Here is a 25,111-nt window from a genome sequence, read left to right as displayed (position 1 = left end):
AATCTGCAGAAGCTTATTGAAACAATGCCACAGCGAATGTGGGCTGTAATCAAAGCTAAAGGCGGTCCAACAAAATATTAGAGAGTGTGACCATTTTTTGATGGCGACTTTTTTTTTGGCCAGGCAGTGTAATAACCTATATAAATACTAATCATTATATTTAAGGAGGCCACTGAAAGGAGAAGTGGAGATGAGTTCATTGCAGTAGGTGGATGTTCCGGCCTGGTGCAACAGATAAACGCTTGGCTGGAACCTCCTGTCCTCCTCCTTAGATGCAAGGCCGAAGAAGTGTCAAGTGAAGATTGTATAGCTAGTTGTTCTGTTTCCGTTTCACAGCGTTAACCACACTGCTGTGGTTTTTCACTGCAGCATACTTTGACATGCCTGTTCCTCCAGCGCTTCATGTCCAACACATAGTTCACAGACACTGGAGAGAACACAGCTATAATGAATATGTAGGTTCCTTCTCTAATAGGAAAACATCAGGTTTAGATTTTAAATCAGTTCATTTCTTTCCGAAATAATCACGTTTATTTCTTTGTCCTTGAACAACAAACGGGTCGCTAAATTTATTTTATTTGTTTTATCAAATTATTTGTTTTTCCACCAATGTGAATCCATGGCCACATTGTTTGTGTTTGCGACTGTTAACGACACAGAATAGAAACATTTTTGATTAAATGTTGTTCACGTTTCCATGTTAGGTTCAAAGTGAGGAGATGGTTAAAAAACACGTGGCTGAGTAAAATGGAGTCAGCTTAGAGCAGGGCGTTTTGAGGAAGTGCTCCCGTTAAATACGTAGAGCTTTCTTTATTCTTTTATTCCCATTATCTTTAAACGTTAAAGATAACATGTTTGGTAACTTTAATTAAGGTCAATCATCTTTCAGCCTAGCTTAGTTTGCAGATGTTGGCTGCTCGCTGTGGAAATGGTGAGACTGTAGGTGTGACGTCGCCTCTCATTCACATGGAAGGAGCTGTCGATTATTGTGTGAATTGCTCTCTTACTCTGGAAGTATTAATCAATCAATCAATCAATCGATTAAATTTATTTGTACAGCGCATAATGAGGCAGTTCAAAGCCTTTACGTCATAAGAATACAAAGTCATAGAACACACAGTGGATAACTGTAAAGATTGGTGTTTCATTTATGTTTCAGCAGCAGCAGGTGGGTATTTAGTCTAGATCTAAAAGGAACTCAGTGTTTTGGCTGATTTGCTGTTTTTGCGTTCAGTGATTTATGAACTAACATTATTTTGAAGCTTATATTCTGAGCCAGTGCAGCGGCACCCAGGATCCTGAGTCTAAATTCTGCAATTTATTTTCTTGTTTTATGCTTAACTACGTCTAAACGACAATGAGACTCTCTTCCAGCTTCATGTGTTTCGTCAGTAGCAAATAATACTCAGTACGATAAATTTAGACAAGAGCGGTTTAACACAGACATTGAACTTGGACCCATTTCTGGGCCGGCGGTGGATCTTTGAGCCTTTCCTGTTGTTTGGGGATTCCGTCGTAATGATTGGCCTCAAACGACCCTGGAGGATTTCCACGCTCACTGCTTCATATTGGGGGATTTTGTTTTTCATTATTGAGCTGGGAGGTTCTTTCTTGTCCTGGTTTTTATGTGTCAATTGATCAGATTTGTCAGTTGTCTGCTGCTTTCGGTTGGTGAGATTCTGGCACATTGTCCAGCTCTTGTCCAGTAACGATGCTTTGGGGGCGAAAACGTTCTTCCCTCTGGCCTAGTTACAGTTTGCTTCTCTGTCCCTTACAGCTGATCCGAGGCCGCCTTGCCTGCTCCCTTATCTGACCGTTCTCATACCAAGGTCAAGCTCATCTTGTCTTAGTTAATGCACACTCATGCATTTCACAGATTCAAGTTTTTATTGCCGATGTGAAAATCACCACAAACTCAAATTTTCATTACAGATATAAAAAAAATTATTTTCACTTAACATTATGTGATTAGCAAGTCAGAGCCAAGAAACAGCAAAGAATCATTTGATATAACTTAACCGTGACAGCAGGAACGGCCTTCAGTAATCATCACAATACAAAGATTTCCTTCCACTTAATATCTTATAACATAACACATCTGGTCAACAAGTAAACATAATAGATTGGCTTCAAAATGTGCATTATGAAACATTCATCTCATCAATCTTTAGCCTTTTCATTAAAGGCTGAGCCATCATGGACGGTGACGGCTCGGTCGTCCATGGCAACACAGACTGAGGCCGTCGCTCGACACTACTCGGCAGGAAGTTCAGAAATCCACTAACTCGTGACATGTCAGCAGGTGGTTACGAAAAACCAAACGCTCGACATTTTTACACCCAGGCTTGTGCAACAAACCCATCATCATTACTTGAGCTGCACCTGCTTGTTGCTCTAGTCGGTAAATATTCCTTCCACGTGTAATGACTCTTCAAGCATCAGGAAGACGTCGTTCTTCAAAGTCATTGTTAAAGTCCCACTGTTACTGCTCTTTTTATGTTATGCAGTTATACAATCTGGGACTTCCTCTCTTTATCATGTTTCTGATTAACTCGGAAACATGTGCGACCACAGTAACCCCTCACCCTTTCACTATGCCGTTACGTAAACAAACTAGGCATATTCGTCAGTCTATCAAGTTGGGGGTGAAGGTGCTTTATTCAGATCCCTCGATTGTGAGAGCGGGGGACACCGCAAGGGTTGGCAGAGCATAGGCTGCCCCCTAGAAGATGCCACCCTGGGCGGTTGCCCGTGTCACCCATATCAGAAGCCTCCACTGGCCCATGTTGTGATATACATTTGTTTTTGTTGCCCTGTGGTCACTTAAAACTATACAGCCAGAATGTAAACCTCAATCTCTCCCTTTGTAAAATAACATTCCTAATCTGTAAATCCGCTCCTTTTTACGTCGGGTTTAGTTTTTTATTTTATAGTCCAATGTGGATAAATGATAAATGCACCTATTTCTGATTTCATCTTGAAATAAGGTACATTTTACCATATCCTGTATTTTTGTCTTTGTTATTTTCTCCATGACTGGGAGGCGTTTTGTTTCACATTGGAATATTACATTGCTTTCTCGAACCAATCTTGAATTAAATATTTCAATATCCGGATCATAACTCACTTAAGTACATATGAAAATATATATCTAAAGCTGTCTTTTGGAACAAACCCCTCTAGTATTCAGTCCAAACAGCATCATCAATATCCAGAGTCCGATTTCACTTCAGAGTAAACGGCTGCGTTGGCTGCTGCTGAACTGGACCTTCCTGTAAATGCAGAGAGGAATCAGGTGAGACAGTTGCATGGACTAGGACAAATGTCAAATAGATCTTAACCGTGAAGATAATACTGCATTTGAGCCTGAAATACTCAACAAATATTAAATTTAAACAAGCATTCCTATCGTCAAACAAGTGTTTGGGTTGTGTCAGATGCTCTGGATGTTTTGAGCCCATACAGCCATGTGAGATTCTGATTGGTTAAAACTGAAACATGACCGTTTCCAAACAGAAACATCTTAAAACTCAAACAAGGACAAAGTGAATGAAAGATGTTGAATCTGAGTAACTGAACCTGTAGTCCAAACCCACAACTATTGAAAACCTTGAACATGAATAAGTTCTGACAATTTCTAACCAAATGATGTCCAATGGTTTCTGTTTCTGCTGACTGTACCTGCAGCTCCTACTCTCAAGTCATAATTGACAGGGCTGTCATCTGGTTCCAGATAGCACCCTGACATGAGGGGAAAAAAAGCAATAAAAGTTTTGAAAATGAAACTTTCAGAACATATTATTTAACCCCACAACATTGGAGGAACTCACTCATGTTTCCAGTGTTTTTAAAGTTTAGGAGAGAGTAGGAGATGCTTTGACCTTTCTTTGGATCTGTAACAAATTAACACATAACTTCAGTCATCTTGATGTCATTCTTTTCTTGGAAATCTCACATTTTCAGCAGGTAAACTTACCGTTTTCAGGTTCTTTAGTGGGTCTCACTAAGTCGTAGAAGTAGGAAGTGCCTAATAAAATGCAACGCAAAGGATTTCTTTTCACAATTGTATCATGACATATTCATTTTATTTGAGTTTGGCTTTTTATAGAGCAGAATTTATCAGTTGAAAACTAAACACAAAACATTTTGTTTATATTTGTAGATTAGCTACAAATAATAATAATAAAAGCTTTTGTAGCTATCACAAAAAGCAAAACACAATTTATTTAAAAAAATATCAGTAAGTGCTTCAAAGTTGACTTTACTAAATCCATAATAATCTAATGACACCTTCAGTGATCACACTAAAGGGGTATTCACGCCTGACACATTCGGTCGGGTTTAAAGGAACCAGAGTTCGTTTCCCGCATTGGTCCGGGCATTTCGTCCACATTTTGTGCTTCCAAGTGAATTCTGTCACGGTTCGCTTTGGGTGTGAACGCAGACCGGCCTCGATCTGGACCTTCGATTGTCAACCGGCTTTGTTTACAAATTAAATGCAAACCACACCAAATGAAAAAATAAAATAAAGTCCGCTTTTGGTCTGGATCAAAGGACTTTCTTTCCTGGTGTGAACACACCCTTAAATTACTTGTATTTATAGCAAAATGATTATATGTTCAAAGTGTTTCTCTTCTGTTTATTTCTACCATGAGATTGCTGGCAAGTGAGTGTGACTTATCAAACATTAACTATTGGTACTTCATAAGAAAATGAAAGTCTGACCTTTGAACCTTATGAAGCGAATCAGAAGCAGCAGGAGAACAACAAGGACGATTCCACAAACCGGTCCGACGGCCCACATTACAGGAAATGAAGAGCTGCTCTGTTTTAAAACAGCTGGCAAAGCGAAAAAAAAAAAGAAAAGTATTAAAAATTTCTCTCGAAATAAATGAAACAGTCGCCCCATTTGTAAAATCACAGACAGTGCCTTAACTCTGCTTCACCTTCAACAGCCACCCAGCTCTGTGAAGAAACTTTTCCTGAATGTTCACACTTGTAGAAACCTTCATCTGACTGAGACACTGCAGAGATATTCAGCTCTCCTCTGTCGTCATTTTGTCTCAGTTTGTTGTTGTGATAGAAAGTCACATTAGAAAGTTTGTTTTCTTCTCTCGTTATGCAGCTCAGAGTAACAGAAGCTCCTTCAGTCACAGGATGGACGGGGCTCACCAGGAGAAGATCTTCATCTGCAAACCAGTCAGAAGATATTAAACTTCAGCCAGAAATCAGCTGCTGGAGACAATTGGAGGAAGTTATGAAGGACAAACTCAACATAGATATTTTTTGACAAATATATACTAATTTTTCACAATGTTTATCAGCACAGAAACATTTTGTGTTTGATTTTTAACAGAGAATGTCTGTTTTGGCAAAAAGCCAAACTTTGTTGACTAGGGTTGATTTTTAAAATCAATCCAAAAGGGTAAAAGTGTCCAAACGATGACTACTTTTTGATACTACCGTTTATTGCATTTTGTAAATGCACGTCAACATTTACTGTCGCAGAGGTCAACTTCCCCAGAGCACGCGGAAACGCTGGCCATGATAGCCAATAGTTGACTGTAATCAAAATCGAAGGTGATTTCAAAGTTTGGGAACAATTTGTGTTGTGATCTCGACACCCTGAAACTAAATCTACATCCAAAAAGGTCACATAAAAACGTGGCGGGCGCTTTTCAGACAATCTAATTTAAATTAATTCTCTACACCACAGAAGAAGAAAATGTTTGTTATGTAAGTCGACAAACATTTGGCCCGTTGCATTGCATCTTTGACAAAAAGGGGAGCTGAATTTGTACAGCAGGTCCTGAGGAGGAGCAGCTCGCCTGATGCGTTTAGGGCATTTTTTTAAAGTAGGAAATTAAAGTGAAACCTTAATAAGACTAATAGGCAACTTGTTAGTAGAATAAAAACTTGATTATAGATAAGATTAAATATGATTAAGATATTTTACACTTTTTCTGTTAAATTCTGTAGGGCTAGCAGAGATGATAAAGCTGCTGCACTGAATAAAAAGCCACACACAGGCTGTACCTTGTACAGTGAGGTTGACTGCGTTGCTGAGCTCTCCTGATTCAGACTCGCACCACAACGTTGCTTTAGAGTACTGAGGACTGCTGAAGGTACACAAGGATCCATTCATTGCCCCCCAGGTGGAGCAGGAGTCGGTGTACGATGAGAAGCTTAATTCACTCGTCACCATCACTCTCCACTCAGTAGAGTTTCCTCCACAGTTCAGAGTCACAGACTCAGAGGTGAAGTGTTGCTCTCTGTCAGGACTCACTGAGAGAGAAGCTGCTGGACGGGAGACTAAATAAAACAACATGAACGGAGGAATCAGTGTAAATAGAAAGGAAAAGGGAAGAAACAAGTCCTCAATTCAGAATCAGAATTTATGGTTTCAAATTAAAACCTTTCATGGTGTCCAAGTAAAGGAAAAAAAAAACATTTTTTGAACTAAAATCTTTAAACAAACATTGATAGTTGGTCATGGACGAAAAAAATAAATCACTACAAATCATCCTCTCCTCTTTTTATACCCTTTAAAAATACTTTCCGTTCTTTTCCAACGATAAAGTCATATCTCTACGTTTTTACTTTTACCAACCTGTGTGGTAAAAACCACAAGTAGGGAGGTCAGGTTGCTAAATCACAAAAACGAGTTAATTGTAAGAAGAGAAACGCACTGACCTGGAGAACAGACAAACTTTGGTTCACTGTATCGAGAGAGAAACTCTGGGTTTCCATATCCCACCCTACATGCATATCCTGCTGTGTGCCTCTGTCCATGAATGACGAGGGAGTCCTGCCTCGTCCCGTTGACGTTATCAGGCAGTAGCTCATATCTGTAGCCATTTCTTGATAGATCAGGAACAGCTTCGTACCAGTAGAACCTATATCCTTCGGACGGAGGATCCACCTCACAGTTCAGGTTCACTGAGGCTCCGTGACTCAGCCATGATGGAGACACAGTCAGGTGAAGCATCGGTGCAACTGGACAGAAACAGTTTAGATTTTTTTCATTTGTAAATAGATGTGAAATTTAATACAGCCAAGCTGTGCAACAACGTTAACTAAAAGAAATGCTAAAAAAGACAAGACTCGGCTTTCTTCGCTTATTTCTTCGTTGGGACAAACAAACGACTCCAAAATGTTATCAAGTTGATTCCTTTGTTCTTCAACATCAAGCAACTCAAACCTGAAAATTGATGAACTGACATCGACAGCATGGTACAAAAAAAAAAGAAGTGAATGTCAGATGATTAAAAACCATAAATTAACCTACGGTGTATAGTGATGTTCACTGCGTTGCTGAACTCTCCGGATCCAGACTCACACCAGTACACTGCTTTATGGAACCAGCGGCTGCTGAAGCTGCACAGGGATCCGATCATTATCCCCCAGATGGAGCAGTCCGAGTAGGACGATTCTGTGAGCCTCTTCACTCTCCACTCAGCAGAGCTTCCTGTGCAGGACAGATGGACTTCGTCGAAAGTGAAAAGTTTTTCTCTGACGGGACTCACTGTGAGAGACGCTGCTGGGTGAGCATCTGGAATACGAGAGACAAAATAAACCAAGAGAAAATCAACATGAAAATCGTACATGTTCTGAGTTCTGATATTCTGAAGGATTCTGTAAATGACTTTACGAATTTTAACAGCGATGTATTTTCAATCCCGAGAAGCTAATAAATGAAGCTGATTGATTCGTTTAAATCCATCTTTAAACAATTCTACGAGCTTCTCTGTTTATGCTCTAATGAATCTTTCGTCTTTATGAATTATGCTTTGTTTTTTACCTTTAGCATAAATTAAACAACAGTTCAATTAAAACGACTGCGTTTTACGGACAGAAATGACCGCAGGTCTACATTCAACAAAGGGAATTGTAAATGTGTTTATTAAACAGAAACATACTGACCAGCTGACCAGACAAACTGTGGTTCACTGTAATTAGTGGAATACTCTACGTTTTCCCATCCGGCTATACACGCGTATCCTGCTGTGTGTTTCTGTTCGTGAATGACGAAGGAGTTCTCTACTGTCCCATCGACACTGTCAGGCAGCAAATCATATTTGAATTTAATCTGCGACAAATCAGGAGCAGCTTTGTACCAGTAGAACCTCCTTCCTGCAGACTGAGGCTCCACCTCGCAGCGCAGAGTCACCGCGGCGTCGGGACTCAGCCACGACGGAGACACAGTCAGTCGGGGCGTTTGTACAACTGGACAGGAGAAATAGTTTAGTTTTTTTTTTTTGTTTTTTTTTTCCCCCCACACGTGGAAAGAGACGGGACATCCTCTGTTAGATACTTACTAGTATTTAAAAGACAACAACATATATCAAGTTAAGTCAAATAACTTTTAAAAAGAAAAGATGCCTTTCTCACTGCAAAAATCACAAAATCTTACCAAGTATTTTTGATCTAGTTTCCAGTGTTAGTGAACCTGAAGTAAGACAAGTTAACTTAAAAGTAACTTTTCAGCAAGATATAGGAGCTCATCTTAGGTAAATGATTCCTTAATATTGATGGAAAAGTACTTGTTCCATTGGCAGATAAATTAACTTATAACATGGGAAAGATGACTTGTTATAAGTGAAATAATCTGCCAATGGAACAAGTACTTTTTCATCAATATCCCAAACTGATATGTACAGTAGCTTAGTTCCAAAAGTTGACTTGATTGAGCAAAACCAACATGACCTTTGGATTCAGTACATCAAAATGATCCTAAAAGAATTGAAAAACCCCAAACAATCGTTTGGCTGTTGACCAGAGTTATCAATACTTCGGATCTAACCCCACCTCTAAAACGTGCCTCATAATAATTCTCCTGGTTTGTTTGAAACGTTTCGAAGTGTCGACGCAGAAGGAGAAACTTCCTTCATCAGAATTTTCACCATCAACCCTCCACTTCTGACAAACTTGAAAAGTGTAACTCGGAACAAAACTAAACATATAATTAGCACGGAAAACAATGATAAAGACATTGAAAATCAGAAGAAAGAAAAATGTAAATAAACCTACAGTTTATGGTGATGTTGACTGCGTTGCTGAACTCTCCTGATCCAGACTCACACCAGTACAGAGCTACGCTGTACTGGAGATCGCTGAACATACACGAGGATCTGGTCATTGTTCCCCAGCTGGAGCAGTCTGATACGTCTGACTGGTCGTATGATTGTCTAAACCGCCTCACTCTCCAGTCAGCAGAGCTTCCTGTACATTTCAGCTGGATGTCGTCAACGACGTAAAGTTTGTCTCTGTCAGGACTCACTGTGAGAGACGCTGCTGGGTTAGAATCTGGAAAGAAACGCAGAGACCAAAAGAAATCAAGAGGAAGTTTGATGAAAATGATTCACATTCTACGCTTAAACTGCTTTTGAAATCCTGAGAATTTAAAAAAATGTTGCTAATTAATTAGCTTGATGAATCCATCTTAAAGCAAGTGAATAATCTTCACTATTTCAAATCACTCTTTTGTTTTCATCAATTCTACTTTGACGCTTTTAGTCGCCATGTTTCTATGTTTCATTTCTCTAGCTCAGACATAAAATTACACATTTTCACTCAAAACGGGTATTTGTTTTATCGACAGAAATGATCCCAGACATTAAGTTAACAAAGGGAACGATAAAAAAATTCATAAAATGGAATCACACTGACCTGCAGACCAGACAAACCTTGGCTCACTGTAAGCAGTGAAATACTCAGGGTTTTGTTTTCCGGCTCTACATGAAAATCCTGCTGTGTTTTTCTGTCCAAAGACGATGTAGACGTTCTCTACAGTCCCTACGGTAACGTCAGACAGTGGATCATGTGTGTAGTTGTTCTGTGAAAGATCAGGAACAGCTTTATACCAGTAGAACCTCCATTCCGCAGATGGAGGTTCAACTTCACATCTTAGAGTCACTGAGGCTCCAGGACTCGGCCATGATGGAGACACAAACAGTGTGGGCTTTGGTGCATCTGAACAGAGAAATAGTTTATGTGACATGTGAAAACATGTGACATCGTTTGTTAGTTCTGAGTAACATTGCTACTATTGAATGGCATCGTCCACAAATGTTTATACAAAAAAATAAATAAATAAGAAATTTATAGGTTCTTAAAGTCTCGTAGATTGCAAGAGTCTTAGAAACTAAGAGTTCTTAGATTCATAGAACTAAAACATGGATGCCGCTGCTTTAAAATAAAGGCATTACAAGTCGTGCAATGCTATCCATACGGTTGCTAAGTAGTCAAACTGTGAGCAGAACTCAGGACAAAAGGCAAATATCATAAACTGACATGGACGACAAATCTTTAAAGTCAGGAGGGAAAAAAAATAACGTAAATAAACGTACAGTTTACAGTGATGTTGACCGCATTGCTGAACTCTCCTGATCCAGACTCACACCAGTACACTGCTCTGCGCTGCTCAGGACTGCTGAAGGTACACGAGGATCCAGTCATTGTTCCCCAGCTGGAGCAGTCGGATGAGTCTGACTGGTCGTGTGAATAGCTAAACCGCCTCACTCTCCAGTCAGCAGAGCGTCCTGTACATTTCAGCTGGATGTCGTCAACGATGTAAAATTTTTCTCTGTCAGGACTCACTGCGAGAGACGCTGCTGGGTGAGAATCTGCAAGAGAAAGTCAACTGAGAATGATACATGTTCTGTGTTTTTACGTCATTTCCGAGGGTTTCTCCTTCTGTATGTCACTCTACAGATTTCAACAAGTTCAACTCTGTACTTTCAATCCAAAGATTATTGATAAGCTAATTAATTAGCTTGATAAATCTATATTTAGAGAAGTAACCCTAATATCTTTAATTTCTCTGCCCTATCCAGTTTCTTTGGTTTTGTCAGTCGTACTTTGTGTTTTGTTTTTCAATCCCCATGTTTTCTTTGCTCCGTTTCTCGACTTCCAACGTACATCAAACAGCATTTTTCGGATGAAATTAGTACTTGTTTTCGTGACAGAAATGATCGCAGATAAAGCAGTTCTTTCAAACACACTGACCTGCTGACCAGACGATCTTTGGCTCACTGTAATTGGTGAAGATCTGTGGGTTTCCGACTCCAGCTCTGCATGCGTACCCCGCTGTGTGTGTCTGACCGTGAACGACATAGAAGTCCTGCACAGTCCCCTTAATGCTATCGGCCAGCAGATCATATGTGTAGCCATTAGATAGATCTGGAACAGCTTTATACCAGTAGAACCTCCATCCTGCTGATGGAGGTTCAGCCTCACAGCTCAGAGTCACTGAGTCGCCAGGACTCGGCCATGATGGAGACACAGTCAGCTGGGGCCTTGGTGCAGCTGGAGAAAAGAAATAGTTTAGTTTGTTTAATGGTAAAGACATGTGACATCCTCTGCAAGATCTGAGCTACATTACTAGCATTTAAAAGACAATAACAGGTCCAAGTGACAGAAATGTCATCTGCAAAGGTCATCAGGCGAGAGGCATCTCCAGTCCGTCGCTGGGCATCACAGAGACAGACGGGACCAACAATCGTTCACGCGTTTAATCAATTTTAGATAAACCGATTAACCTAACAGTCATGCTTTTGGATAGTGGCAGGAAGCCGGAGTGTCTGGAGAGAAACAGTGTATGCGCAGGGAGAACATGCAAGCTACATGCGGAAAGAACCCAGACGGGATTTACGCAAAACCAGAGGACTGTTTCACAAATGCAGAACTCCAAGACCCACGGTAGGAGATAAAGTCAGGCTTCACATGGAGGCATCAGTTCATCCTTCAACATTGAACCTGACACTTGCTCAAAAGGTTTAGACTTATAACTCATTATTATAACATGAATCTGAGAGCTTAATTCGCTATCCTGCTTTGGCGAAAAGCCCAGGTTTGGTCAATTCTGGTTCCTCATCTGTTCATCCACAGTGGTCAGAAACAAACACGTTTTGTCAGTGACTTTGTTTTCTTCTCTGTCTGTTCTGGTCATTTATATCAGCCTACATTAAAATACCACATCATGGCAATAAAGTTAATGTTAACATTACGATGCTTATCATCAGTTTTATTATGATCTATATGCTTTGTTCGATTGTGTTCCTTAAGACGGCTGTTGTTTTAAGTTTGACAGACAAGATTTTAATAGACTATTGCATGTGTTGAGAGGATATGGAAGGTGGTGTAATGAAGTCAAACCATATAAGTTACCGCACGACGCATCAGCACCCGACTCTGTGGAGCAAAACCAGGTTATGCTCTATATGCACCACATAGGGGTGTTGTGTAAGAGAGGGCGCCAAAGTGATGGCGGAAAAATGATTTCTTGTTGTCATTTTCTGTTTGTGTCTGCGTAAATGATTTGGTCAAAAATAGAACTGATTACTTCTATTTCCTCTCCTTCGCCTCCCCTCATACTGCCACGCCACCCTTCACACTAAAGGCTGCTTCAAACAAGGATTATGTGAGGATGGATGGAAAGTAGAAAACTAATCAGGATGGTCTAATGTTTGGTGAAAGTGTAGGAACAGCAACTTGATCCCAAGTGATTCATTTGAAATATGAATGACTTAATATTACAAAAACATTTTTTAAAGTGCATTAGCAAGAACTGCAGTTTGCTAAAGCTATTAAATAGTGATAGTTTAAGTAAAGCAGATCACAGCCTCGACCTAGTTACCAGTGATTTCTATTGAATTTCGCATGTAACATTTTAGCACTAACATTCTTCCATAGAGTCTAGGCTCGATACATTTTCCACAACAGAAAATGTATCAAGCACTGGATGCTGCTGGATACTTTTCATTATATTATTAGACCATTTCTTTTGGTTTTGGATTGAGCTGATCACCTATTGCAATACAAAACATGAAACAAAAGTCAATAATAGAAGTTTTGTAAGTCATTTTTACACACTTCACATTAAAATCCCTAGATTTTAATGTGGATGGGACAGAACCTACGATGTGCCTGCAAACGCCTCAGAAAGTGTCCACTTGTGCCCCCTTTCTCCGGATAAAGGATGACACCTGACTGATAAATTTGTTTTTTTAATAGAAATAAACCCGCAAATTGTTTACAATTTAAAATAACATTAATTTTGGCATGTAGTTAAAAAGAATACACAGTTTAATTTACACAATGTTTAACCCATGTCATTACACCATAACCATACCCTGCGTCTCCATCAAGGGCGTTGCTAATCACAAGATACATTTCGTCAACTAAATTACACTTATATTCTGTTTTTGTTTTTTGTTTTGATTGCCAATACGTTGCATTTGCACACAGTTACAACTGAAATGTGTCCTTTCAAAATAAATGGAGGAATCAAAACTGAAACACGAAGTTAACGTGTTTTGTTAAAACTAAAAACAAAAAAAGGCCACACACAGACTTTTTTGAATCATTAGTGCAAGTCACTTGTACTAATTTGACATTTAACATACTGTCAAATGTTCTTATAACATCTGCTCTCATTATGAATGAATCTGTTGTTTGATTCACACATGATAATATTGACTTCTTCTGTTCATTTATAAGTTTGAAGTGTTTCATTTGAGAAGATGAAAGGCAACGCCATGAATTGTAAGAATGTGATGTCTTTCAGTAAACAGCATTGGTTAAGAAATTTACGTTTTAGGCATTCGGTCAACCTGTTATTCTGTCACTGCTGTAGCAGCAGCTTCCTTATCGAGCATTTGTGCTTCAGTTTCTCAAGAAAAGAAGTTACTAGTCTGGCATGAAGCATGGCTTACGCAATTTATCAATTAGCCTCTGTGAACGTGTGAACGGTCTCGTAGTCTGTTGAAGAAATCAGTCGACGCGCTTTTTATCTGAATTACTTAAGCCTGGCTTGACACAACCTCACCTCCCGAGTCTGGCTTGGTCTTCGAGAGAACAGAGACGAGGCGATCGCGCTACGTCAAGCCTGGCTTCGCCTCTCGCGCTGCGTTTCTGACTCACCGCCAGCCCTCGGCAAATAAAAACATGCAAGGAAACCTACGTTTTAAAGTGATGTTGACCGCATTGCTGAACTCTCCCGATCCGGACTCACACCAGTACACCGCTTCGTCGCTCTCTGGACTTGTGAAGGTGCACGAGGAGCCGGTCATCTTCCCCCAGACGGTGCAGTTGGACGAGTCCGACTGGTAGTACGATTGTCGAAACCTCCTCACTCTCCAGTCAGCCAAGCGTCCCGTGCAGATCAGTTGGATTTTCTCATTGGTGAAAAGTTTCTTTCTCTCGGGACTCACGGTGAGAGACGCTTCCGGATTGGAAGCTGGAGAACGACAAACACAGAGACGAAAAAGAAGACAAGAGAAAGTTTGAGCAAAAAGTTCTGATTTTTAGTTTTCGGAAAATTAGAGGTGCGCCACTGTATTCTCAAACCCGAGAGTATAAAAAAACAATGAAGCTAATTAATCAGTTTGTTGAATCCATCTCAAAACAAAAAATCGTATTATCTTCACTATTTCTTAACCACTTCAAATCACTCTTTTGATTATATCAATTATACTTTTCCCGTCCCCGTGTTTTTAAGGTTTCTTTTCTCTAAACGTTTATTAAACATTTTCAGTTAAAATCCGTTTTAATGACGGGAAATATCACAGACATTAGGTCAGCAAAGACAATAATAAAGAAGTTTGCTCTACAGAATCACACTGACCTGCAGACCAGACAATCTTTGGTTCACTGTACTCGGTGAAAAGCTCTGGGTTTTGTTTTCCACCTCTGCATACGTATCCTGCTGTGTGCGTCTGTCCATAGACGATGTAGACGTTCTCTACAGTCCCTGCGGTAACGTCAGGCAGTGGATCATATTTGTAGCTCTTCTTTGAGAGATGAGGAACAGCTTTGTACCAGTAGAACCTCCATCCCGTAGAAGAAGGTTTAACCTCACAGATTAGAGTCACCGAGACTCCAGGACTCAGCCATGATGGAGACACAGTCAGCTGGGGCTTTGGTGCAGCTGGAGAAAGGAAATCATTTTGCTTTTCACAGTCGGGACGTGTGAAATTCTCTGTTAGATCTGAGTAATACTACCAGAATCTCAAAACTGTACAAAAAAATGTAACTCTCCTTTTAAGCAGCTTAAAAGGAGAAGACTCAACTTTCTTCAAACTGAAACATGGATACAACTTCTTTAAAATAAAGGCATTAAAAGTTGTGCGATATTCTCAAAATGACTGCCATGAACTTCTCCAACGTTAAACAGAACTCAGGACGAAAGCTGAATATCATTAACGAACAACACAGACAACAGAGTAGCAAACAAACACGTAAATAAACCTACATTCTACAGTGATGTTGACCGCATTGCTGAACTGTCCAGATCCAGACTCACACCAGTACACTGCTCTGCGGTAGACGGGATTGCTAAAGGTGCACAAGGGTCCGGCCATTGTTCCCCAGCTGGAGCAGTCCGATAAATCTGCCTTGTAGTATGATTGTCTAAACCGCCTCACTCTCCAGTCACCAGAGCTGCCTGTACATTTCAGCTGGATGTCGTCAACGATGTAAAGTTTGTCTCTGTCAGGACTCACTGTGAGAGACGCTGCTGGGTTAGAATCTGGAATAAAAGCAACGCAGAGACCAAAAGAAATCAAAAGGAAGTTCGATGAAAAATGATGCATCCTCGCCGTTTTAGGATAGTTTGAAGGGATTTTTTCTTCCTTCTGGGCCTTGGTTTTCAGAAACCGGGATAAGTGAAAGTAACTGAATTGCTCGTTCATTTCATGAAGTGTTCCTTGTTGCTCTCGGGTAAAAATAGATTTAGATGTTTTTTGTTCAGACAAATAAAATTATCCTCCTTTTATTTGGACCCTCTCAAGAATATAACTAATTGTCTACAAAATCACAGTCACGCATTGACCTTGTCCCTCCCACACTACATCGACAATAGAAACAATATTGCTTTATGTATTTAATTTTTGTTAAAATTGTTGTGATAACCCTGTTGATATCTCCTGTTCTGTTACCGTAAACCCAGAGTATCACAGAGCTGGGTAGGTTTACTCTGAGTAAGTTACTTCTACTCAGAGTTTCCTAACACGGCTTCCCAAATTAAGTTTATTGAATAGAAGCACACTGACCTGCGGACCAGACAAACTTTGGTTCACTGTAATCGGTGAAATACTGCCCTTTTTCTCTTCCAGCCCTGCAGGCGTACACAGCCGTGTGCGTCTCTCCGTGGACGACGTAGGACGCCTGAGCGGTCCCGCTGACGCTGTCAGACAGCAGCTCGTATCTGTACTTGTTCTGCGGCAGATCGGGAACGGCTTTGTTCCAGTAGAACCTCCATTCTGCAGATGCGGGTTTAATGTCGCAGCTCAGAGTCACTGAGGCTCCAGGACTCAGCCACGATGTAGACACAGTCAGGACTGGCTTCGGCGTAGCTGGACAGAGGAATAGTTTAGTTTTTTGGGTTTTTTTCTCACCCCCTCCCCTTCACAGTAAAGACATGTGACATTCTCCGTTAGATTTGAGTAACATCTACAAGACAATGCCATCTCTAAAACAAAAACAATCAATAGAAACATTTTAAAATGAAAAGACTTGGCTCTTTTATAAAAGCTGTGCAATGTTACCAAACTAACTGATATGAAATTCTTTAACTTTGAATATAGGCAACTGTCAGTAATCGACCTCGACAACACGGTATAAAATTTGATAGGAGAAAAAAATTTAAAAAAACATAAGTGAACTTACCGTGTATTGTGATGTTGACTGCATTGCTGAACTCTCCTGATCCAGACTCACACCAGTACACTCCTTTGTGGTACTGGGGACTGCTGAAGATGCACGAGGATTCAGTCATTGTCCCCCAGACGGAGCAGTCCGATACATCTGACTGGTAGTACGGTCTGAACCGCCTCACTCTCCAGACCCCAGAGCTTCCTGTGCATGTCAGCTGGACTTCATCGACAGTGTAAAGGTTGTCTCTGGCAGGACTCACCGTGAGAGCTGCTGACGGGTGAGAATCTGGAGAACAAGAAACAAAGAGGCAAAATAAACCAACTGAAAATGGGACACGGTTTGCATTTTGTGTCATTTTGGGAGGATTTCTCCTTCTGGACGTCGCAGATTTCAGCAGGTCCATCTTAAGAAGTTGATGACGATAACTAATTACTTTTGACGAATCTTTTTTTTTTTTATAGACAGGTGATTCTAATATTTTCAAAATTTCTCCAACTTGCCAAGTCTTTTGTTTTTACCAATCATACTTGGTATTTTTTTTTTTTTTATCTTGAAGGGTTTTTTTTTCTTTTCACAACTTTTATCATAAGTTAAGCAGCATTCCAGTTGAAATGAGACACAGACATGACGTTATCAAAAGGAATCATCAATATGAATCACACCGACCTGCAGACCAGACGATCTTTGGCTCGCTGTAATTGGTGAAATACTCTGGGACTCCCCATCCGGCTCTACATGCGTACCCTGCCGTGTGTTTCTGATCATGGACGACGTAGGAGTCCTGTAGCGTGTCATGGGTTCCCTCATTCAGTGGGAGGTATTTGTAGGTGTCGGGCTGTTCAGGAACAGCTTTGTACCAGTAGAACTTCCATCCTGGTGACGAAGGCTTAACCTCACAGCTCAGAGTCACCGAGGCTCCAGGACTCGCCCATTGCATAGACACAGTCAGGACAGCCTTCGGTGCGGCTGGAGAAGAGAAATAGTTGACTCTGTTTCATAATTTGTTTCATAGTTTGTTTCATCTGAGCTGACAGAAATAATAATAGAAAAAGTAAATAAGACTAGAATTGAAACATGGTTGTTACTTTTTTTTTCCAAACAGAAACACTAAATGGTGACGGCATGGAAATCAAACCAGACCAGTTTCAGTCACCAGATGTGCAAAGCTGGTAGAAGCAAAACCCAACAAAAGTATAGTATGGTCGTATTGTGCAATTTTCAAAAATGTTTAGAATCATGTATCACTTTCTTTCCACTTCACAGTTGTATACCACTTTGTGCTGGTCTTGCACATAAAATTCCAGTTTGTGGCTTTAACGTGGGGTTTTACCGTGTATGGTGATGTTGATCGCGTTGCTCAGCTGTCCCGATCCAGACTCGCACCAGTACACGGCGGTTTGCTGCCAGCGACTGCGGAAGGTACACAAGGAGCCGGACATGGTGCCCCAGCTGAAGCAGTCGGACACGTCCGAGTTGTAGGACGACTGTCTGAACCTCCTCACTCTCCAGGAGCCGGGGCTCCCGCTGCACTTCAGCTGGACTTCATCGCCCGTGAAAAGTTTCTCCCTGGTAGGACTCACCGTGAGAGAAGCTGCCGGATGAGATTCTGGAATACGAGAAACGCGGAGACAAGACAGGAAATCAAGAAGGTAATCGGATGGCAACCATGTCTTTTTTTCCCCTTCAGGTGCAACAATATATTGTCGACCCTGAGAATTTAAAATAATAAACAATTTCATGCATGAATTATGATCCTTTACATCACAATTTTTTTTCCAGAGTGTTTTTGATTTTCTTAAGGCATAAAAAAAAGGTGGGGATTTTTTTTCTAGGTGTTCAGTTGTAATTTTCTCCAAATACAAAGTTGTTATTTGGAAAATACATCAGTAGTATTGTTCTTTAAGAGTTACTTGATGCCACAATATATGTTTTTTTTTTACCTGCAAGGAAGGACTTATTTTGTTTTATTTTTGTCTGTCTGCCATGTTGGATTTAACAAAAATGTTCTTCCTCTTTGGGTGGATGGCCAGTAGTTGATAGTGTATTGTATGATGCACTAGTGTCAACTTCAGTGGTCTGTGTGTATGTATAACATAAAAATAAACAAGAAAATGGCTTTTAGATAGCTGTCCGTGTAGTGAACTCAAAGCATAAAAGGATTCATTTTTTTTGATAAATTTATCTTATAACAAGTAACCATTAGCTTCACCATTTCTACATTCTGTCCAATCAGTCCTTTGTTTTTATCAATTATACTTTGTATTTTTTTCCAGTCCAAATACATTGTTTCTTTTTTCTGCCTCTATCACAAATTAACCATTTGTTTTCATGAAGGAAATAATCACACACATCAGAATCACACTGACCTGCGGACCAGCTCAGTGTGATTTTACTGTAATCAGTGAAGATCTCCGGGTCTCCTCTTCCAGCTCTGCATGTGTATCCTGCTGTGTGCTTCTGTCCCTGAGTGGCGTACGAGTTGGTTGCAGTCCCTTTATGAGTACCGCGCAGTGGGTCGTATCTGTAGCTGTACTTCGACTGGTCGGGAACGGCTCTGTACCAGTAGTACCTCCATAATGTCGACGGAGGTTCCACCTGACAGCTCAGAGTTATCGGGGCTTTGGGACTCAGCCATAATGGAGACACAGTCAGGACTGCCCTCGGTGCTGTTGGATAGAAATAGTTTAGGGGTTTGTTCCTAATAAAAACATGAGACATCCTTTGTTAGATCTGAGTAACATTGTATGCGTTTGAAAGACCTGACAAAACTCGACTGCTTTTGGGCTGGATTGTGCAGCAGAAATTTTTGTTAGTGCTGCTTTGGCTTTGAAGATACTAATGAAAGTTTAAAGGTCATTTGCTGGTTGACTTTTTGACCTTTAAACTTTCATTCATATCATTAATCATTAATTAATTAAGGTAATCATTAACTTTTATTAATATCTAATGAAACAAACGAAAATTTTTTGCTGATTTTGTTTTATTTGGACAAGGTGGAGGTGTGAGGGGCGCTGGTTGACCTTTCATGACCTCTGGAAATATGTCTTAAAATCTTCAAAATGACAGCGGCACAAGCGAAATGTTTTGCCGCACAAACACTTGACACCAATTTTGCCTGATTTGAAGCGGGTGGGGAGGGAAACCTCACTGGGGCGTTTGACCGTCGATGACGTTTCCAAATTGTGTGGAAAAAAAAGCGCGAGGATTTAAAAGACAAGATTAAGCTCTCTTAAAACTGAAACGTACACGAGCCTGCTTTAAGATAAACACATTAGCTGTTCGTTGCCATCAAAAAACTGGCAACTATGAACGTCTTCAACTTAAAAAAAAACTGAATTAAGGACGAAAACTCATTAATTTGACATGGTGAACATGGCATAAAGCACAAATAAAGGTTCGTAAACCCACGGTGTATAGTGACGTTGACTGCGTTGCTGAACTCTCCGGATCCAGACTCGCACCAGTACACCGCCTTCTGGTACCAGCGACTGCTGAAGCTGCACGTGGGTCCAGTCATTTTCCCCCAGGCGGAGCAGTCCGATGCGTCCGACGGGTAGTACTGCCTGAACCGCCTCACTTTCCAGACAGCAGAGTTTCCGCTACACGTCAGTTGGATTTCATCGACGGTGTAGTGCTTTATTTTCATCGGACTCAGTGTGAGAGACGCTGCTGGGTGAGAAGCTGAAACAAGGACAAAGACACCAAATTAACCCTGATAAGTCCCGAGAACAGCGCCGGAGGCCCAGTCAAATCTGCAGTACCGTAATTCCGCCACACTTACTGGTACCTGAAAAATTCCAACGGTTTCTGAAAGGGGAGACGTTGCGCTTTCCAGCCAATATTGGGCTATTACGGTAACTTATCCCCCGCCGTAGCAAGGTGTGAAATTTACCTCTTTTAATAGACGGTAAAATGAAATAACTTCCTACACATTGAAAGCTCCAATTGTTGTGGATAAATGGGCAAATATATTTACTCACAGGACTTTTAAAGAACCGCGTACTATTAAAATAACCAAAAAATATATTGTATATATATATATCCAGGCGAAGATTTTAAATTTAGGACATAAAGGGTTTTATATCAAGAGAAAAATCAACATTTTATGTTGTTTTGTAGGATTTCTCCCTCTGTTACACACTTCGCAGATGTCAACAGTTGCAGCGCTGTATTATCAGCTTGACTTTAGTAAGTTTTTACCAAACTTGACTTATCAGCTTGATAAGTCAAGTTTGGTAAAAACTATCACTACAGATGTAATTGGAATATCTTCCCAATTTCTCCACCCCTTCCAATCTGTTTATTTTTGTTTTATATACAAGTTATACTTTGCATCTTTTTTGTTCATTTTCGTTACCTCCAACACAAATGAAACGGCACATTCCGTCGAAACGTTTGTCTCCATGACAAAAATGACCACAGACATTAAAGTTCACCAAGGAAATGGTGGATAAAAACACACACTGACCTCCTGACCAGACAAGCTTCGGTTCGCTGTACTGAGTGAAAAGCTCCGGGGTTCCTCGTCCAGCTCTGCATGCGTATCCTGCCGTGTGTTTCTGTCCATTAATTTTGTAGTGGTCGTTTTTGGTCCCGCCGGCGCTGCCGGGCACCAGCTCGTATTTGTATTTGTCCTGGGAGGCTTCAGGAACAGCTTTGTACCAGTAGAACCTCCATCCTGCTGAAGAAGGCTTAACCTCACAGTTCAGCGTCACTGAGGCTCCGGGACTCAGCCATGATGGAGACACAGTCAGGACAGGCCTCGTTTTATCTGGACAGAGAAATAGTTTAGGTTTTTCCCCCAACTGTTAGATCTGAGTAACATTGTGAGTATTTAGAAGACAAAAACATCTACAAAATGAGCGGGAAAAAGACAAGATTCAGCTTTCGTAGAATTCATCTAAGTGTTTTGGGGAATGGTAGGGTTTCTAGTAATGGCGGCAGCTCTACTGAGGACTTTGTAAATGCTCTGCGGAGGGCGTGAGTAGAGTCCTGTTTGTCTTCACCGCTCTCCGCCGGCGTTTTTACGCTGCACTACAGCTGGTTTGTGACGGTCCGAACAACTCAGCTCCAGAAACTCCTGCGGATCTCAGCCGACATGCCAAACTTTGTGCTTCTCCTCAGAAAGGAATGCGGCTGTTGAGCCTTCTCGGTCAGCTGCGTGGTGTTCAATTTCTAGTTTCTGAGTGTTTCAGAGCATCAAACCAAGCTAAATGTTAGTCAATGACAACACAAGTAAACTTCTAACCCACATGCTCCTTTGTGAAAAAGATGATTGCTCCCTAAGAAGACTATCTGGTTGGGCCACCCTCGGCCTCAACGACTGCTATCCGGTGTTTGTGATAACCTTGGGTGAATCGCATGCAGGGCTGTGGAGGAATTTTGGTCACTCGTCCCAACTACTTTGGAAAGTTTTTTGAGCATGAACCACCTTTTTTAAGGTCATGCCGCAGCATCTCAAGGGAATTCAGGTCAGGGCTTTTGTCCGAAGCGAACCAGCAAGTCCACCTCCGAAAAGGTTGAGGCAAAACAAAATGAAGATATTAGAGTAAAAAAGAAAAATGTTCCATTACCTGTCGGGTTTCCACGGCAGAGGAGTACACCGAGAACTAGAGCAAAGATTGAAACTCTGTTAGATGTCAAACAATTTTTAAAAAAATTAAAAATGACTGCAGAAATACATACATTTACTGATGATTTTTTTTTTAAATACGTCTGGAGTTACTGCTCAAATGCAATCTTTGTGTTTTAAAATGAATTTAAAATCCAGTAGCGTGGATCAAAGAGAGCATTTAATGAATCTGAGTTCTAACTACAGACAGCTGGTGGGCTTTGACTGTTCCGTGAAGTATGTGAAATAGTAAAACTGCTCTAGTTATCATTTCCTGTCACTTAAACACACACACACCAAGTTATTTTATTACATTGAGGGATATTTCTGTGTTAAGGCCCTGTTTGACCTCCGTATGACCTCTGGGTTACATTATGTATGTTTGCAGAATGGTTGGAACTTCAAAAAGATGAGATCTGCAATACTCAGTCTCCTACGTTTCCTTCTAAGATTATAAAGGTATCTGAGCAGCCCATGTTTCAATGACGACGGTTCTGGCATCAAGGTTTGTTGTGCCAGAGGGTCTTATGAGGTGAGGAAGCAGAAACCAGTTTGGAAGACGATGTGTCAGAGTCACGAGTTCCAGAGGAAAACTCAGATAACAGCTCCTCTGATGAAAACGTCAGAAATAATGTCCTTAGCGGGTCCTCACTTACTCATGTAGACTTGCAGCCAAGACAGCAGCAGAAACAGATTTCAGAAGCCACAAGACTGGTTACTTCTCACACGCGGTTAACAACATTTAGGTTTTTCCTACCTTCACATGTCCTGCCTAACCTAACTCAAGGACAAACATGAAGGTATTTTTGCTTTTATGTCTGAGGGAAAACTGAGTGCTGTTATTTTTGTTATAGATTTTAAAATAAACCTTCCATTCTGTCCTCCTAAACATTGAATAATAATAATAGTAATCAACTTTCTATACATGTAAAATAAGTCCGAAGACTAAAAGTCTGAACAGTTATGAAGGAATTCTTGGCCTATAATTAAGATAAATACAAACTGTTTGCAAGAGTTAACACAGTCTGCAGCAAACTAAACAACCAACTGACTTCAAATGAAATACATTTTCTGATGGTCCCTCTGATTAAAGCACAAACCGTCTTTTCTTCGCACTTTAAATATGATCTGATGAGAAAAAGGGGGTTTACTCACGTACAACACCCGGCACACAGAGCAACGTGCGGCCCATGCTTAAATCCAGACAGAAAGCGTTGCAGCTCCTCTGACTCCTGCAGATATATAGTCCTTTATCACAAGAGAAACGCTGACACTGCACTACACACTGTAGCAAAATAAAAAATGACGGTAACATTTACAGTAAATTACGGGCAGCAGGGTTGCCAGTCAGGTTAACGCAATCTTAACAGTAACCTGACCGTCATTTAATTACATTTTACACGGACAGGAGGACAGATACGGAGAGGAAAAGTCAGAGAGAGAGAGACAGTGTTACTAATGTCTGTCCTCATGTCTGAAAGACAAACAGGAGGACAGATTCAGTAACAGATTGCCGTGTTTCCTTAAAATGTTGCTTCATTTGCTCGTACCGCAGCATCATGTGGACCAAACAGGCAACGTGGAAATGACCATGCCGTGTGCAGCTTTAAATTAAATACACAAAATGAAGGATGTTTGTGAAATTGTGAATTCTGAATGTGGTCTGAATTTTCCCTCAGTCAGTTTTTGATCAAAAGGAAAACTGGCAAACAAATGTAGGAGAGGAGTGAGATGTGGATGGGTTCGTGTTACTTTGTAGCCATGCTGAAATCAACAAAAGTTGATTTCAGTGCTGTTTTTATCTTATTATAAATGATGACTGATTTTGATTTGTTGCAAAAGTGGTGCATGAAAAAACTGCAGACACACACACAATATAATCCTAGAACAAGAAAATGTGACAGAGGAAAGGGGAAAAAAAAGCAGTGTTTTCATTTCCTGCTTTTGGTCAACAAGCAAACTGAGGAGAAACTTCCTGAATTATTAGATCCAACAAACAAGAAATTTGTAGTTTAATTTAAAAGTTACAGGAAGCATGTTTCCTAAAAAGGGAATTACCATCTGCTGCCAGCCTGTTAAGAAGAGCAAACAAGTCAGTTGTACCTCTTGGCCTTCAGTAATGATCATAATACCTTTGAATACACTCAAAAAATAACTTGTTTAATTAATTTACTATAGTCATATCAACAATTTCCGCAAAACTGTTATGTTCAGTATGTAAATGGAACTTAACTTTATTTAATTACAAAAAAATTTTTAAATATTTTGCAGCTCCTATGAAACTGACTGAAATTAATGTGGCAATCACTGAATTCTGCTTTACTTAACTCATTTTAATTGCTATTCCAGTCGTAGTTTTAGTTTGAGTAAACAACGATATGTCAACAACAAGCCCACAGTGTAAATTCAACTGACACCACGTTCATTTTGTGGAACATAAATTTATTAACAGCAAAACAAACTTTACAGCAACAAGTTGTGAAGAAGTGCAATACTTGTTGTAGTTCAAGAATCAACCACCAGATGGCGTTTAAGAGCTGCCATTGCTAAAGCAATTCACTGAAATGATTAACAACAAACATGAATCCTACCCACAATCCCTCACTGAAGCCGCGTGACAAACAGCCACACCAAGCAGAATAATGCAAATATATGAACTCTGGTTTGAGTTTCCATATTAATCAATATTTTCCACCTTCTTCACTGGTCTTGACAAATCACGTTATTGCTGCAGTTAGCTACTTGTCACAGAAGGTTATGGCAGGTGACTTTCAATATTTGACAATATATAAACAGCAAACCAACAAGAAATATTCACAAGTTATGTTTTCTGACACAGGTCCG

The 25,111-nt window shown here is 40.4% G+C and overlaps 1 protein-coding gene across 3 annotated transcripts; it reads right to left on the bottom strand.

The window, feature by feature from the left end:
- Nucleotides 1-1,868: 1,868 nt before the first annotated feature.
- Nucleotides 1,869-23,502, bottom strand: LOC114157081 (obscurin-like). 3 transcript variants are annotated; one of them, XM_028037833.1, is made up of 26 exons: nucleotides 23,423-23,502; nucleotides 22,230-22,265; nucleotides 21,125-21,427; nucleotides 20,065-20,337; nucleotides 19,023-19,322; nucleotides 17,987-18,262; nucleotides 17,323-17,622; nucleotides 16,669-16,941; nucleotides 16,053-16,355; nucleotides 15,254-15,529; nucleotides 14,627-14,929; nucleotides 13,964-14,239; nucleotides 11,008-11,307; nucleotides 10,350-10,625; nucleotides 9,670-9,972; nucleotides 9,031-9,306; nucleotides 7,924-8,226; nucleotides 7,289-7,552; nucleotides 6,694-6,996; nucleotides 6,037-6,312; nucleotides 4,947-5,189; nucleotides 4,726-4,839; nucleotides 3,977-4,027; nucleotides 3,831-3,893; nucleotides 3,682-3,741; nucleotides 1,869-3,272 (listed from the first exon to the last, which is right to left on the bottom strand). In XM_028037833.1, exons 1-26 carry the CDS (start codon nucleotides 23,457-23,459, stop codon nucleotides 3,205-3,207), a joined length of 5,856 nt encoding a protein of 1,951 aa, XP_027893634.1. In that variant the 5' UTR covers nucleotides 23,460-23,502; the 3' UTR covers nucleotides 1,869-3,204. The 3 variants fall into 3 exon arrangements, with proteins under 3 accessions (XP_027893634.1, XP_027893635.1, XP_027893636.1); XM_028037834.1 differs by lacking the exons at nucleotides 9,670-9,972; nucleotides 10,350-10,625; XM_028037835.1 differs by lacking the exons at nucleotides 11,008-11,307; nucleotides 13,964-14,239; nucleotides 14,627-14,929; nucleotides 15,254-15,529.
- Between the last annotated feature and the right edge of the window lie 1,609 nt (nucleotides 23,503-25,111).

This window comes from Xiphophorus couchianus, chromosome 14, assembly GCF_001444195.1.
Source record: "Xiphophorus couchianus chromosome 14, X_couchianus-1.0, whole genome shotgun sequence".
NCBI lineage: Eukaryota > Metazoa > Chordata > Actinopteri > Cyprinodontiformes > Poeciliidae > Xiphophorus > Xiphophorus couchianus.
The sequence above is the reverse complement of the archived record's forward strand: the minus strand, read 5'-3'. Positions and strand labels throughout refer to the sequence as shown.

What these genes read in the sequence shown, in the direction of transcription:
- LOC114157081 (XM_028037833.1), bottom strand. Translation starts at nt 23,459, where the DNA reads ATGGGCCGCACGTTGCTCTGTGTGCCGGGTGTTGTAC. An exon ending in AAAGATCGTCTGGTCAGCAG is followed by an intron (nt 10,626 to 11,007) that starts GTCAGTGTGTTT and finishes TTTCTCTTGCAG; the next exon opens with ATTCTCACCCAGCAGCGTCT. An exon ending in TAAAAACACTGGAAACATGA is followed by an intron (nt 3,742 to 3,830) that starts GTGAGTTCCTCC and finishes CCCTCATGTCAG; the next exon opens with GGTGCTATCTGGAACCAGAT.